Source organism: Oncorhynchus clarkii, chromosome 10 (assembly GCF_045791955.1).
Source record: "Oncorhynchus clarkii lewisi isolate Uvic-CL-2024 chromosome 10, UVic_Ocla_1.0, whole genome shotgun sequence".
In the NCBI taxonomy this organism is placed as follows: domain Eukaryota; kingdom Metazoa; phylum Chordata; class Actinopteri; order Salmoniformes; family Salmonidae; genus Oncorhynchus; species Oncorhynchus clarkii.
The window spans coordinates 67,217,111-67,234,369 of record NC_092156.1 but is presented as its reverse complement, the minus strand read 5'-3'; the positions used below and the strand labels follow the sequence as shown (position 1 = coordinate 67,234,369).

The following is a 17,259-nucleotide window of genomic DNA, read 5'->3' as shown; positions in this document are numbered from 1 at the left end:
GGGATTGGAACCAGAGACCTTTCAGTTACAAGCCCAACGCTCTTAGCCACTAGGCTACCTGCCACTCTGCTGCTGTCCATAGTAACAGTTGGTCTGACTAGTTTCAATGGTGCTGGTTAAGAGCTTGTTGAAGAAGGCTTGTTTGAGTGGTGCTTCACTGCAACTTCAATACGGAGTACTTGATTAAGGGGTGCTTTTCCCATATTAGCATGGTAGCAGACCGTGTGTAGGGGTGGGAGGGAAATGGTCAGGGATGAAGAGCTGAGGGAGAATATGAGCAATGAGAATCACTCTCAAAAGCTCTTTCTCCACTGACCCACACACCCCATGTGGCCATTCCATTCAGCACACCTCTACTCTAGTTAACACTTAGCTAAACTGGTCCCTGTAAACCCCTGCCAGGTTTCTATCCAGTGAAACTGCACGCAACCAGAAATGCCATTGGTGTCTCCAGCCAGACAGCCAATGGCATCTCGCTGACACATACTTTCTATTGTCAGTGGAAAACAGTCCAAAAAGCTCTTCACAACAACCACACATGACAGTGACTGATGCACACAGTAGCTGAATAGCAGCACTGTTAGACAGTAATTGTCCACAGACCTAGCCTGGTTCCAGATCAGTTTGTGTGGTCCTGCCAACTCTTATGGCCCTTGTGACAATTACCATAAGAGACGGCAAGACAGCACAAACAGATCTGGAACCAGGCCAGCACAGACCTACCGTGTGCTATCGATCCTGAAAAGGCCAGCAGGGGCAATGAGGACTCTAGCAGTGCTGAACCCCTGTTACTGTCCTCTTCTCCATTGTAGTCAATGAGGCACAGAACAGTCAATAACCCAATAGTCCCCAAACTGATCCGAGAGCAGTCGTTACTGATCACAGAACACAGCTAATCCAGTTTGGTCTACTTCACAAGGCCCAAGACGATAGAGTAGATCTCAATTGATCACAAATCAGTCCTTACATACAACCAACCAACCAAACAATCGAAGTAGTAACCAAGTGTGTGTGTTGACTCTTCACTGTCCGGGGGAGTGGAGTGGGACGAGACAGGAGGAGCCCCTGGTGCAGCAGCTGTCCCCCCCATCCTCCCTCTCCCCAAGCGCCCTCCCCTGCCCTCTGATAGGGTGTGATGCAGGAAGAGACCCCTGTGCCCGCTCCAGCCTCCAGCCAGACAGAGACACCATTGAGGGGACAACCGGGAGGGCTGGATGGGGGAATGCCATCCGAGTGCAGTCACACTGTTGCCATCAGGGCCCCACTGACCCAGAGACAAAGACAGAGAAGAGAGGGGGGCGAAGGGGAGAGAGATGGAGTGTCTGAAAGGGAGATGGATGAACAGTATAGAGAGGAGAGAGAGGTAAAGGAGGAAGAAGACAAGAGTGAGTGAGAATGAAGGAAAGAGGGAGCGAGAAAGCTAATACAATATACTTGAAGCACTTTACCACATTGGGGGTCCCCCCCCCCCCATTGAAGACTGGTTATGGGGTGTGGTGGGTGAATCAGAGTGACAGGGACAGACGTTAGGGAAGGGGGTAACAGTGGGTGGGGCACGGGGCCCTCAACCACCACATTCCTGGCTATGGCCTTGGTCCTGCCCTCGGCCCTGCCCTCCTATCCAGAGAACAGTGGCCTTTGTTGGGCTTGACTTTATCAAGCTGCCCCCTGGAATATCTGGAGCTCCAGAGCTCCAGTCACAACCTTCTGCCTGATAGATAGGGGCCACAAGGGGCCCAGAGTTTTAGAGATTCCCAATTACCTAATCGTCTGCCCATTCATATGTATTTACATACTGGAGTCTTGACATATCTACTGCTGTACATATGATGTAGTATATCTTGTGTAAATTCATGCAGTGTACATACGTATTTGGATTACTGTCAGTGCTATTTGGCTGTTAATTGGATTCGTGCCGATATGTCTTGATTTCCAGAGTAAAAAAAAATAAAAAAATGATTGTTTACTATGACATTTTACTGCATTGTTAGGAGCTAGTAACATCCGATCTGCTAAATTGTGTACGCGACCAATACACTTTGATTTGATTACTGTACCAACACTGACATACTGGGAAATTGGCAACAATACCAACCCATCATACATCATGATGTAGCCTGGCGTATGGTTTATTATAGTGAAACACAGACCCAGATTAAAACCCAACACCAACCCATCATACAGCATGATGTAGCCTAACGTCTGGTTTATTATAGTGAAACACAGAACCAGATTAAAACCCAACACCAACCCATCATACATCATGATGTAGCCTAGCGTCTGGTTTATTATAGTGATCCACACGGACCCCGATTAAAACCAAACAATACCAACCCATCATACAGCATGATGTAGCCTAGCGTCTGGTTTATTATAGTGAAACACAGACCCAGATTAAAACTAAACAATACCAACCCATCATACAGTATGATGTAGCCTAGCGTCTGGTTTATTATAGTGAAACACAGACCCAGATTAAAACCCAACACCAACCCATCATACGGCATGATGTAGCCTAGCGTCTGGTTTATTATAGTGATCCACACGGACCCCGATTAAAACCAAACAATACCAACCCATCATACAGCATGATGTAGCCTAGCGTCTGGTTTATTAGTGATAAACACAGACCCAGATTAAAACCCAACACCAACCCATCATACGGCATGATGTAGCCTAGCGTCTGGTTTATTATAGTGAAACACAGACCCAGATTAAAACCCAACACCAACCCATCATACGGCATGATGTAGCCTAGCGTCTGGTTTATTAGTGATAAACACAGACCCAGATTAAAACCAAACAATACCAACCCATCATACAGCATGATGTAGCCTAGCGTCTGGTTTATTATAGTGAAACACAGACCCAGATTAAAACCAAACAATACCAACCCATCATACAGCATGATGTAGCCTAGCATCTGGTTTATTATAGTGAAACACAGACCCAGATTAAAACCAAACAATACCAACCCATCATACAGCATGATGTAGCCTAGCGTCTGGTTTATTATAGTGAAACACAGACCCAGATTAAAACCAAACAATACCAACCCATCATACGGCATGATGTAGCCTAGCGTCTGGTTTATTATAGTGATCCACACGGACCCCGATTAAAACCAAACAATACCAACCCATCATACAGTATGATGTAGCCTAGCGTCTGGTTTATTATAGTGATCCACACGGACCCAGATTAAAACCAAACAATACCAACCCATCATACAGCATGATGTAGCCTAGCGTCTGGTTTATTAGTGATAAACACAGACCCAGATTAAAACCAAACAATACCAACCCATCATACAGTATGATGTAGCCTAGCGTCTGGTTTATTATAGTGATCCACACGGACCCCGATTAAAACCAAACAATACCAACCCATCATACAGTATGATGTAGCCTAGCGTCTGGTTTATTATAGTGAAACACAGACCCAGATTAAAACCCAACACCAACCCATCATACAGCATGATGTAGCCTAACGTCTGGTTTATTATAGTGAAACACAGACCCAGATTAAAACCCAACACCAACCCATCATACGGTATGATGTAGCCTAGCGTCTGGTTTATTATAGTGAAACACAGACCCAGATTAAAACCAAACAATACCAACCCATCATACAGCATGATGTAGCCTAGCATCTGGTTTATTATAGTGATCCACACGGACCCCGATTAAAACCAAACAATACCAACCCATCATACAGCATGATGTAGCCTAGCATCTGGTTTATTATAGTGAAACACAGACCCAGATTAAAACCCAACACCAACCCATCATACGGCATGATGTAGCCTAGCGTCTGGTTTATTATAGTGAAACACAGACCCAGATTAAAACCAAACAATACCAACCCATCATACAGCATGATGTAGCCTAGCATCTGGTTTATTAGTGATAAACACAGACCCAGATTAAAACCAAACAATACCAACCCATCATACGGTATGATGTAGCCTAGCATCTGGTTTATTATAGTGAAACACAGACCCAGATTAAAACCAAACAATACCAACCCATCATACAGCATGATGTAGCCTAGCGTCTGGTTTATTATAGTGAAACACAGACCCAGATTAAAACCCAACACCAACCCATCATACAGCATGATGTAGCCTAACGTCTGGTTTATTATAGTGAAACACAGACCCAGATTAAAACCCAACACCAACCCATCATACAGTATGATGTAGCCTAGCGTCTGGTTTATTAGTGATAAACACAGACCCAGATTAAAGCCACTCCTGTACTTAGTGTTTATAATGGAGAATCTTCTTTGAAAGCTATTTAAAGTAGTCCAGGCGTGGGCTTAATCTCTGTGCAACCGCCCTCGACTGTTCTAACATACTAACATCTATTACATAGTCTAACTGTGGCACCTCTCATAATAAACAACCAAATGATGTAATAGTGACAGTGAACATTCCAGAAGGATAAACGCACCAGCTGGTTGGGGAGTTCCACCGGGCTATAATCCTAATCAAAGAATGTTCTGGAAGGGGAAGAGAGAAGAAGAATGGGACATTATGCCGCCATTGAGGACAGTGATTAATGACAAGCTCCGGTACTGTAGCTAGAAATGAGGCCAGACAGCTGGAGGAGCTGGCTGGTGTTTAACAACTGTGAGACGGCAGCACCTTGGAGTAGGACTGCTGCCGATCTAGGATCAGTTTCACCTTTTAGATAGCTCTTAATGAATATGATTACATAGACAGGCCAGACCTCAGCGTTCCTACTTTGAGAAACTATGTGAATATGGGCCCAGCAACATGATATTCAATATATTCTTTATCATTGCTAACTACATAGTAGCTTCTTCCTGCACTTGGGGGCTAATTCTATTGCAATTGAAAAAAGGTAGCTAATGCACCCGAAGAGCCTTTAAGAGCACAGATGGCTACGGATGGTCCTCCAGGGTAGATAAATGGAACACTTAAGCGCATCCATATACTCTACATATCTGATGTTTTGAGAGTTAAAGCTAGAATCCTTAATTGGGCTACAATCATTTTTGGTCTCATAAATTAATGATACATACCTATTAACTTAGTTCCACTGTCATAACCCATCAGCACCCAAAATATCAGCTTGTTTTACTCCAATGTTTATTAATTAAGTAAATGTAAACAAACACGGTATAGCCTCAAAACATGGTTAAAACTATCATTTTGATATCATGGCTGGTCGGTCTATGAATGAGACTGGTTCTATTTCTTTAGGTCCATTCCTTAACAAAACAGAGGCAGGTGGAGGCTTTATTGTTTCAAACAAATAGTTAAACTTTAAGCAAGGCAGGCCTTGGGCTTTTTGGGATGCCTGCCACAGTAGCATTTGGAGCAAAAGAGAGAACCGTCAATTGAACATATAGGACGGTGTTGTTCCTAGGATACCAGCGCCAGCGACTGACAAGCAGGCGAAAGGTGACGCTGAAGTCATTTGTAAGTGTGAAATGGGCCCTGGCTCGTGTGCCAACGAGGGCTAATGTGGCACAGCGTGTGTCCTGCTGGACCGTCAGACTCAACGAGCTGGAACAGCGGAGTCCAGTCCGTTTGGAACGACAACAGGAGCCACTGACCACATAGCCACTGCTAACCATAAGCTCTTGCATTGGTCGTAATAGTAGAAACTGACAGTGTTTGGTTGGTCAGGGATTTAGCCATGGTGCTAGTCTTGCGGGGAAATTAGCTGTCTATTATATAGCTGTTAAAGTCCAGCTTTGAACAGATATTCCCACATTGAGCCAGGTGGGGTGGTGAATGGTTCAGGGGGTGTGTTACGATGTCAGCAGCTCAACAAGGAGTACCACAGATTGGCCTAGTAAATCAACTGACTCACCCAGGCATGAGCCAAGAACAAGAGATACACACAAAGAAGACCGAAAACAAACTTGGCACTAGAATCGGATATGCACTACAGTAAACCAGGAAATTAACTTGAAGGGTTTAATCGGTCTTGGTAAGTGTAGCGAACCAACGTAACACCACGAGACGAATCATAACCCACTGACTGACTGGGTTACATAACTGATTACAGAGGTTACTGGGGCTGTTTGTGTAGGAATTTGTGACCAGAGCCCAGCTGTCCCAACTACATATATAAACACACACAGCTGCTACCTTTGAGAGGAAAGACTAAGCCAGGCACGCTGGTTGTGTTCAGTGTGTGTCAAACATGTCAGGGCAGAGTCCCGGGCCACCACCCCTCGTGCTGCTGGCACTGCCACCAACACAGGGTTACAGTGTCTGTCAGCTGCAGCAGTCTGCCTAGCTACAACACAGTCAGTCACCTTCGCTGACAACAACCACCTCTCACCTCCTGCTCCATTATATTTAACACTGCAGGCCTATGCTGCCTAGAGACAAGTGAAAGCATGTGGGTTGGTACAATATGAAAACAAAAATCAAGGCCAAGTTTACATTCTTTTAAATGTTTTTGACATTTAGCAGACACTTACTGTAGTGAGTACATACAAGTCTCGTAAAAAGTAGATAATTACTGTTTTAAGGAAATAAGGCTGCAATCTACAAAGGCAATTGACCGCTGAAAACGTTGCCTTTCAAAGTAAATGCATCATAATGGCTGAGACTCCGTTTCTGCAGGGGAGTGATGTCACTCACTATTGACACTATGGTAAACCCTAACCAACTCACCAACCTCATCAAAAGCCACTTTCCTCATTTCCCCATCTAGTCATTACCAGATGGATTGGGATTCCCTTCCTTCCCACTTCCCAGTGCTCCAAGGGCCAGAATAGGTCATACTGCCTCTGCCTAGAAGATACTCCGGGAGGTGGTATCTGCATGAGGTCTAAAAGGCATACGCCCTGTGGTTATCTCTGAGGCTATTATGTCTGAGCGGCCGGGCTAATGGGTTAAGCAAGTGTCGTAGTGGAGAGTCAACCATTACCCCTCTGGTCCAGTGTTCTCTCCCTCTCTATCCCTTTCCCTGGTTCAAAACAAGAGCATATGTTAGCTGCTCATTCCATTTAAAGTTATGTTTTTACGGTCTCTCTCCTACACTCAAGACAGCAGGTGCCTCACGAAATATCCCTTTCTCTCAGTCCCCCTTTCTTCTTTCGGACATTGTGTGTGCTTAGTAAGGGGTGAGGTGAGGTCAGATTGTTTTACGGTCTTGACCTGAATAATGATACAATTGTAAACCATCTTTTCTCTTAAGAGTTTCAAAGGGAGAGACTGACAAAAGAGTAGCGTATTAAAGTCTGTTGATTTATGAAAGGAAACGTCTGGATGATCGTGTCCTGAACCCTTCGCTCCCATGACTGAGTCAGTTGTCAGTATTAGCCTGGAACTATCCCTTACTCAGATTGTTGTTAGCATTAGCGTAGAACTCTCTGCTTAAAATCAAACTTGTGGAATGCAATAGATTTACTCTGTCTTTCTATGTTTGGTATTAGCAAAAGCATGGGGCTAACAGCGATTACGCATTTGTTGCATAGCATTGGCACAACTCACTTTGCACATGTTTTTAGCATTATAATAGCCTAGCTCCCTCAGTGACTGGTGTGGTTGTTAGCAGTATAAGCCTAGCATAGCTCCCTCAGTGGCTTTGGGTGTGTTAGCATTTAGCGCTGGGCCCAGCAAAAGCAATCTTGGCGGAGGTGGGATGGAGAAAGAGGGAGAGAGAGGGCGCCGGGGGCGTGTGACCTGCAGCTCCAGCTGCACTGACTCATCCCCGGCTGGGAACAGCCTCTCCGTTTGTTCCTCTGAAAACAGCTTCTCTCCAAGCCCAGAGAGAGAGAGAGAAGGGGAAAGAACCCAAGAGAGACAGGACAGAACCAGAGAGGAGACGGGAGTGAGCATGGAGGAGGAGGGAGGGAGAGGAGTGGAGAGGGGAGAAGAGGTCAGGGTATCGATGATGCCATAACAAATAACAAGATGCCTTGGTGACACTAACAAAGAACGGGGCTACATATTTTCAGGCCGGCCAGTCTGCAGACAGTGACTGCTTTTCTTCCAGAATAGGTCACGTGGAGGTGACGTACGACCAAACCCTTCTCATATGGACTACAGCCATATGAGATTTATGGACTAAGCCATAAAGAAACAATGAGTAGTCAGTAGTCCAAGGGGAAAAGACCAACCCAGAGAGGTACAGTTGATGGCGGAAGTTTACATACACCTTAGCCAAATACATTTAGTCACTTTTTCACAATTCCTGACATTTAATCCTAGTAAAAATTCCCTGTCTTAGGTTAGGATCACCACTTTATTTTAAGAACATAACAAGTCAGAATAGTAGAGAATATGATTGATTTCAGCTTTTATTTCTTTCATCACATTCCCAGTGGGTCAGAAGTTTACATACACTCAATTAGTATTTGGTAGCATTGCCTTTAAATTGATTAACTTGGGTCAAACGTGTCAGGTAGCCTTCCACAAGCTTCCCACAATAAGTTGGGTGAATTTTGGCCCATTCCTCCTGACATAGCTCGTGTTGGCTTGTAGGCCTCCTTGCTTGCACACGATTTTTCAGTTCTGCCCACAAATTTTCTATAGGGTTGAAGTCAGGGCTTTGTGATGGCCACTCCAATACCTTGACTTTGTTGTCCTTATGCCACAACTTTGGAAGTATATGCTTGGGGTCATTGTCCATTTGGAAGACCCATTTGCGGCCAAGCTTTAACTTCCTGACTGATGTCTTGAGATGTTGCTTCAATATATCCACATAATTTTCAGTCCTCATGAAGCCATCTATTTTGTGAAGTGCAGCAAAGCACCCCCACAACATGATGCTGCCACTCCCGTGGTTCACGGTTGGGATAGAGTTCTTGGCTTACAAGGGGGAGGCTTGCAAGCCCGAAGAATCCCCCCCTCACATAACAAAACAAATGGTCATTATGGCCAAACCGTTCTATTTTTGTTTTATGAGACCAGAGGACAAAAAGTACGATCTTTGTCCCCATGTGCAGTTGAAAACCGTAGTCTGGCTTTTTTATGGCGGTTTTGGAGCAGTGGCTTCTTCCTTGCTGAGCGGCCTTTCAGGTTATGTTGATATAGGACTTGTTTTACTGTGGATATAGATACTTTTGTACCCGTTTCCTCCAGCATCTTCCATAAGGTACTTTGTTATTGTTCTGGGGTTGATTTGCACTTTTCACACCAAAGTACGTTCATCTCTAGGAGACAGAACACGTCTCCTTCCTGAGCGGTATGACGGCTGCGTGGTCCCATGGTGTTTATACTTGCGTACTATTGTTTGTACAGATGAACGTGGTAACTTCAGGCGTTTGGAAATTGCTCCCAAGGATGAACCAGACTTGTGGAGGTCTACAATTTATTTTATGAGATCTTAGCTGATTTCTTTTGATTTTCCCATGATGGCAAGCAAATAAGCACTGAGTTTGAAGGTAGGCCTTGAAATTCATCCACAGGTACATCTCCAATTGACTCAAATTATGTAATTTAGCCTATCAGGAGCTTCTAAAGCCATGACATAATTTTCTGGAATTTTCCAAGCTGTTTAAAGGCACAGTCAAATTAGTGTATGTAAACTTCTGACCCCCTGTAATAGTGAATTATAAGTGAAATAATCTATGTACAATTGTTGGAAAAAATGACTTGTGTCATACACAAAGCAGATGTCCTAACCGACTTGCCAAAACTATAGTTTGTTAACAAGAAATTTGTGGAGTGGTTGAAAAACGAGTTTTAATGACTCCAACGTAAGTGTATGTAAACCTCCGACTTCAACTACATCTCTCTAGCCCTGACTAACAGTAGCAGCCTCGGTTCCAGCCATGTGTTGTGGTGAATAGAGGAGTCTTGTGGGAGAGAGGCAGCTAGGGAGAAGAGAGCAGGGAGCTAGTTGAGGCATTAGGTGCGGTAACCCGAGAACCAAGCGTTCTTCAGCTGCCACCCCCCCATTCGACAGCAACCTCCTCTCAGCTCTGCCTGTAAACCAAACTACTAACTTGTTCCTCTTTCCCTCCATCTTGCTCCCTCTACCTTGAACAAACAGGTCTGTTTGTTCTCAAGTCAGGTTCCGCTCGAGCACCAGGATAGAACAAGATGAGGAAAACCCACAGAACACGTCCACAGTGTACGCGCATCATTGGCCCTTCTTATTAAAAACCACACAGCGATGATACGTTGCAGTCATCTCTCACACGTTGGTGGGTTTTCCTTTGATTACGCTTTGCTTTTCCAGACTGTGAACGCATGAAGTGTGCTTTGAAAGGTCCCACAAACAAAGACGGTGCAAACGCAGGTCATTTCAACAGAATAACCCTTGTTGAGATCGTGTTTTCCCAGCAAGCATGTGTTCTAATCAAGTGTGTTTCAGAGCATATGTAGCCTAGATTCTATGGGGCATGCTGGGTAGTGGAGCATTTGTTGTTTTTCTTATAGAGCTGCTCATGCAGGCAGGCAGGCCGCAGGGCTGTGTTTGTGCAACAGTGCTGGGAAAAGGGAAAGACAGTGGGAGGAGCCATTCTGGAACCTTTCCTGTTCCATGTTCATGACAGATGCGAGACTCATTCAGTTGCAATACCATTGGCTCTGGCAGTCATCATAATGCTGTCCTCTTTAAAAGCTCAGTGTTGCAACAGGTATACAAGTCAAGCTTTCCAGTAATGACTTGGGAGAAGCCAATAAAAACACAGACCTGCTGGAAATAGTATTCTAAGAACTAGACGTGAAAGCACTAGTGAGAATCAACCCCCACCATATATAAGGATAAACTTAAATGTTTTTATTGTGAAATAGCTCTCTGCTTACTCAAAAATGTCCTGAAACCAACCACACATTCTGAATGACGCTGCAGTCCAACATTAGGGCTTATAAACAAATACAATCGCGTACACCGTTGTGGTACGCCAAGCCAATCAGCAAGGACCCCAAGGCCGTCCCAAACAATGCCCGTTATTAAAGTAGAGTATTAGAAAGCGTCAGAGGTTTTGGCGCTCGCGGGCCTTGGTGATGAGGTCTGGAGAGAGAGGGAGGTTGGGGGCACAAAAGCCTCTCTATGCTTAGCCCAGCAGCTTGCATAAATCAGTCTTTGTTTTCTGGGCATGTCTAAGATTCTTGCTGCTAAACAGCTATTTTTACATCCTCATAGGCCACAAGAGATAATATGGCGGTCAGCGAAGGCCAGTTGACGTTCGAGCAGTGTGTATGCCCTTTGGCTGAGTGTCTGTCCAGGCGTCATCCCCCTCCCCGCTGGAGGGAAAGGGGACTTCCATCTGCAGGCAGGCAGGCCTGAGGTCCAGCTGCCTGGAGACTGGTGGTCAGTGGTCAGTCCCTTCTCCTGTTATTCACTGCCATCAACATGTGACCTGGGATCAGCTTTAAATCACTAGCAACAACATAACAGGTCCTGGATCTGCTTATAAAGGCAAATTGTGCACACAAAGACATGAGTATGGAACCTCTAGAGGTTTGGGGAAACAAAACAGTGATGATACTGGTGCTGATAGATAGAACAGTGTTATCACAGTTTACTAGAGAAGGTAACTGTCAGCGTGTCGAAAGGCCATTGACAAACCACCCAACTGCCACAATGTGAGTTTATTCAAGGTTCCTCTGAAGTGAGAAAAGGCCTCACTTGTTTCTGTTCTAATCAGTGGGAGTCGGTATGTGTCCTAACAATCCTCCCTGGCCAGACAGGAACCCAGGGAGAGAGAAGAGAGAGGGGTACAGGCCAGCCGCCCCTGCAGACGCACACACAGAGCCAGAGAATAAGAGAGAGGGAACGAGAAAGAGCCACGCGGGGGCAGGAAATGAGGGCTGGGAGCTGGAGGAGCAATGGCAGTTTGAGACCGAGGAGCAATGGCAGTTTTCCCCGTGAGTGAGCGGGAGCGAGACCGAACAGAGAGAAAATGGTCTCTGTGATAGTCAGCATCTGGCTCTGTCCAACCTGGCACAGTCGTTAGGGGAATTCAAAACCCATCTAAACCGCTGGTACAGTTCATGTCAAACAGACATAGGAGCCCAATATAAAATAGTTCAACAGAAAAGGTGGCAAGTGTTTCAGTTCACAGCTATTGTAAAGCTATTGGTTTTCAATCAGTAATAAAATACTGAGCTAACACCTCAACAAGCATGAGTGGATTTAATAGTACTCCCTCCAACAACTGAATAGAACAAACATCTGGATCTATTTGTTCAGTAAAAGTAGTGTATGGCTGCCTGGTTCTCCTTACGCCAGCCTCTCACATGTCGCCCAAAGTGAACGAGACAGACCCTGTCAAATACAAAGCAGCAGGAGCAGAACAGAAGCTCCTGTTACGTTGAGAGATCAAGCCAAAAAGGAGACGCAAAACACCTCGACCCCGCTGTGACCGCGTTCTTCCACCCCAAACGCCTTCCACCACAGATGAGTGAGAGTTTCAGCCCATGCTGCTCCACTAACACACACTCCACAGGTGAGTTTCAATCCTCTCACCTGGCCTCTCCCAGCAACCCTCTTGGCAACTTTAATCCCCTTGCACGCACACACACACAATCTCTAGGTATTTGATATTACCTCCCCTGGCTGACACACTGTCCAAACAAACACAGGAGACCGAGCGTTCCCTTTACTGTACCTTACGAGTGCTGCGCGCAGGGTTTTGAAGAGTCTCCTTGAGCGTCTGGTTAAATTGTGAGAGTGTTGTTGTCTGCTCTCCTGTCTTTATGGAGAGGTGGTGTGTTGCGCGGGGCTGCAGTGTGACCTCTCCCTCCTCTGACTTCCTGTGTAGTGTAATCAGGTGGTCCCAGACCTCCTTAACTGTCAGCAGCACACAGCAGAAAGCAGCAGCCACTAGCCACCAGCCCACCACTAAATCAGTGGGGAGGGCCATACAGGCAGGGGTGGAGTGTGTGTGTTAAAAAAAATTAAATGCACCCCAATACACACATATATTTGGAAAGATAGGTAATCGTTTCACTAAGAGCATCTCTGAAAAGCAAACACACACACACACACGTTCCCATTCCACTAAAAAAGTTGATTGTGTTTTATTTCACTGACATTGATGGATAACTGACTTCAGCAGTCATGAGGAGAGTCTTCCTCTAATATTGGCACTCTTTTCCTCCTCTTTGAGAATGAGGATATGGTCATTGTTTCACACACACACACACACACACACACACACACACACTCAACTTATCAGAACCAAAACATTTTCAAAATTCCCCTCAGCACTAACAGTAACTAAAAGACAAACTGAAAGACAAAAACCTTGCTTCCGGCCAGTAACCAAAATATCGCTGGTAGGAATCTGCCGTTCTGCTCTTGAGCAAGGCAGTTAACCCCCAACAACAACTGCTCCCCGGGCGATTCAGAAGGGTTGAGTTAGACGCGTTCGACATTTCGGTTGAACGCATTCAGTTGTGCAACTGACTAGGTCTCCCCTTCCCTTTTCAGTAAGACGGGTTTACATGCTGTGCAAGTAGAAAAATGTCCCTAATAACCCTGTTGTGGACAGATCTGACATCAGGCTACATACATCATGGGACTTGAATAAATGCAGAAAATTGACAAAATAAAAACATACAGTGACTGTTATTTTTGCAAAAGAATATTCGATTCGCAGTTCAGACATAACGTTTGTACGTGACAGAGATGTACCCTGTTATGACTTACACCAAATATGTTGTCTTCTCACACTATTCAAACCCCTCAAATCAATAAACAGCTTATGAAGCACTAAGCCTATACTATAGATCACATATTGCCAACAAATAATCTTGAACTAAAAACCCCACAAATATTTTGGAATTCCTCTACATACTTGACAATGGTTAACCAATATCCAAAAACGGGATAAGTTTTTTCTGCAAACCCACACATGTTCTCTTTGTTGTGGCACCAATGTGAGGGGTTATGGTGGAGTAAACAGTGTCGCTGTGGTGTGTGTGTGGTGCAGAAATAATCACGAACCTGGGGAGCTGTGTTCACATTTCCCTAAAAAAGGGGAACCGGCCCTCGTAATTCAAGTGAACCGAACTCAGGCCACCTCTCAAAATGGAGTGCTCACGCCGCACAACAAATTAAGCTAGCAATGTGCTGGCAGACGCAGAGTCCACAAAAATTGGCTGAAATTGACTAAGTGTGAATACTTGAAGTTCTTCCGCTTGTGTAACAGTATAACTTTAGATCGTCCCCTCGCCCATACCCGGGCGCGAACCAGGGACCCTCTGCACACATCAACTACAGTCACTCCACAAGAGCAAGGGGAACCACTACTTCAAGGTCTCAGAGCAAGTGACGTCACTGAATGAAACGCTATTTAGCGCGCACCACCGCTAACTAGCTAGCCATTACACTTGCATTACCGGTGCTGGCACATACACAGATCAAATAGACAGCTGGAACGCAGAAAAAGTCGTTTCCATATCCTAATCATTCAAAAGATTGTAACACCTAGTTCTGAGCGTCGACTAGGACCTTAGCCCAATTAAGACAAGCAGATAAAGGTGTACAGTGCCTTGCGAAAGTATTCAGCCCCCTTGAACTTTGCGACCTTTTGCCACATTTCAGGCTTCAAACATAAAGATATAGGTGGTGTGATGGTGTGGGGGTTCTTTGCTGGTGAAACTGTCAGTGATTTATTTTGAATTCAAATCAAATAAATTTTTATTTGTCACATACACATGGTTAGCAAATGTTAATGCGGGTGTAGCGAAATGCTTGTTACTAAGATGACCTGGGGTACTAATGTAAGAAATAACACGTAAAAAAACAAAACACTGCATAGTTTCCTAGGAACGCGAAGCGAGGCGGCCATCTCTGTCGGCGTTGGAAGTTGAATTCCGGAAGTTGAATTCAAGGCACACTCATGGCTACCACAGCATGGCTACCACAGCATTCTGTAGCGATACGCCATCCCATCTGGTTTGTGCTTCGTGGGACTATAGTTTGTTTTTCAACAGGACAATGACCCAACACATCTCCAGGCTGTGTAGGGACTATTTGACCAAAAAGGAGAGTGTGGAGGCCAGGTCATCTGATGCAGCACTCCATCAATCACCTGACCTCAACCCAATTGAGATGGTTTGGGATGAGTTGGACCGCAGAGTGAAGAAAAGCATCCTACAAGTACTTAGTATATGTGGGAACTCCTTCAAGATTGTTGGAATAGCATTCCAGGTGAAGCTGGTTGAGAAAATGCCAAGAGTGTGCAAAGCTGTCATCAAGGCAAAGGGTGGCTACTTTGAGAATCTAAAATCGAAAATATATTTGACATGTTTAACACTTTTTTGGTTACTAGATGATTCCATATGTGTTATTTCATAGTTTTGATGTCTTCACTATTATTCTACAATGTAGAAAATAGTAAAAATAAAGAACAACCCTTGAATGAATAAGTCAAAGTCCAGACCTGAATCCAATCGAGAATCTGTGGAAAGAACTGAAAACTGCTGTTCACAAATGCTCTCCATCCAACCTCACTGAGCTCGAGCTGTTTTGCAAGGAGGAATGGGAAAAAATGTCAGTCTCTCGATGTGCAAAACTGATAGAGACATACCTCAAGCGACTTACAGCTGTAATCGCAGCAAAAGGTGGCGCTACAAAGTATTAACTTAAGGGGGCTGAATAATTTTGCACGCCCAATTTTTCAGTTTTTGATTTGTTAAAAAAGTTTGAAATATCCAATAAATGTCGTTCCACTTCATGATTGTGTCCCACTTGTTGTTGATTCTTCACAAAAAAATACAGTTTTATATCTTTATGTTTGAAGCCTGAAATGTGGCAAAAGGTCGCAAAGTTCAAGGGGGCCGAATACTTTCGCAAGGCACTGTATACGTGACTAATGCCATAATCAGTTTGATATCGAAATATTAATGTGCAATGAAACATGCTCAGTGTCACTTCTTGAGACTTTCACCGATTTCCTGAATCCTGGGCCAGCTAAGAGTCTTACTTCCTGTGCTCGGTTAGTTTCATCCTGGGCTTGGTTGCTCGGGCTGCCACAATTACTGTATAAATCGCGTAATGAACAACTGACTGAAGAGGGGACGGCCGGTCATTCATGCGGTTCAGGCCATTTCCACAGAAACATGACCTCTAAACATATAACTTTGTTGCTCCTTGCTGAAACAAGCAAGGTGTTGCGGCAAACAAGAATTTGGTTTGCCTATGCAACGCCCCCCCACACACACACGAGGAAATGTGCACCAAAAACAAATGATACTATTTACATTTTTGTTATTGAGTGCGGGTCATTCCATTAACCTTCACAGGCCTCATCACAACCAAAAAACATCTCAGCACCACCAGTGACTAAAACACCTAAACTGAAAGACAAAGACTTTTGCTTCTCAGTAAGACAGCCACATTCCTTGCAGACAAAGAAGCAGGATTTGATTATTTTTCCAGACAGTGTCACATCTTGAGACTTCAACCAATCTCCTGAATCCTGAGCCAGTGAAGTCTTCCTTCCTGTGCAGTTTATGGTCCTGTTCCTGCACGGTCAATAAAAGAGGTTGGAGACGGCACGGTCTGCGTGGTTGGTTTCCTCCCGGGCCTGGTCGCCAAAACACTCCCCATTTACAGAGCACATCCGCCTCCTTACACTGAACAAAAATATAAACCCAAAATGTAAAGTGCTGGTCCCATGTTTCATGAGCTGAAATAAAAGATCCCAGAAATGCCTAATACATACAAAGAGCTTATTTCTCTAAAATGTTTGTTTATATCCCTGTTAGTGAGCATTTCTCCTTTGCCAATATAATCCATCCACATGACAGGTGTGGCATATCAAGAAGCTGATTAAACAGCATGATCATTACACAGGTGCACCTTGTGCTGGGGACAATAAAAAGGCCACTAAAATGTGCAGTTGTGTCACAACGCAATGCCACAGATGTCTCAAGTTGAGGGAGCGTGCAATTGGCATGATGACTGCAGGAATGTCCACCAGAGCTTGGTGCCAGGTGGATGTATTATCTTGACAAAAAGGATAAAATGCTCACTAACAGGGATGTAAACATATATGTGGAACACTTCTGGGATCTTTTATTTCAGTCACGTAACATGAGACCAACACTTTACATGTTGTTTATATATTTCTTCAGTGTATTTGCACATTGTTACAACACTGTATATACCCATAATATGACATTTGAAACTTGAGTAATGTTTAGGGTTAATTTCTTACTGCTTATTACCGATTTCACTTGCTTTGGCAATGTGAACATAGGTTTCCCATGACAGAGAGAGCGAGAGAGAGAGAGACCGTGAGACTAATTTATGCTGCAGCTCTTTGCTATTCACGAGAGTGGTGAGCGTAGCTTCTTGTTGT

The 17,259-nt window shown here is 44.5% G+C and overlaps 1 protein-coding gene across 18 annotated transcripts in view; it reads right to left on the bottom strand.

Annotated features, from left to right (window-relative positions):
• LOC139419030 (GRB2-associated-binding protein 1-like) overlaps positions 1 to 17,259 on the bottom strand; it is a 71,595-nt gene that overhangs the window by 21,814 nt on the left and 32,522 nt on the right. The window contains exon 1 of one of the 18 annotated variants that reach the window (XM_071168869.1): positions 12,556 to 12,947. The exons of 7 other annotated variants lie outside the window; for them this stretch is intronic. In XM_071168869.1, the coding sequence (XP_071024970.1) occupies positions 12,556 to 12,810 (255 nt within the window). In that variant the 5' untranslated portion in view covers positions 12,811 to 12,947. Of the gene's footprint in view, positions 1 to 723; positions 1,033 to 12,555; positions 12,948 to 17,259 lie in introns of those variants that run through there. 10 more of the 18 variants (XM_071168866.1, XM_071168868.1, XM_071168871.1 and 7 more) reach the window with 10 other exon arrangements.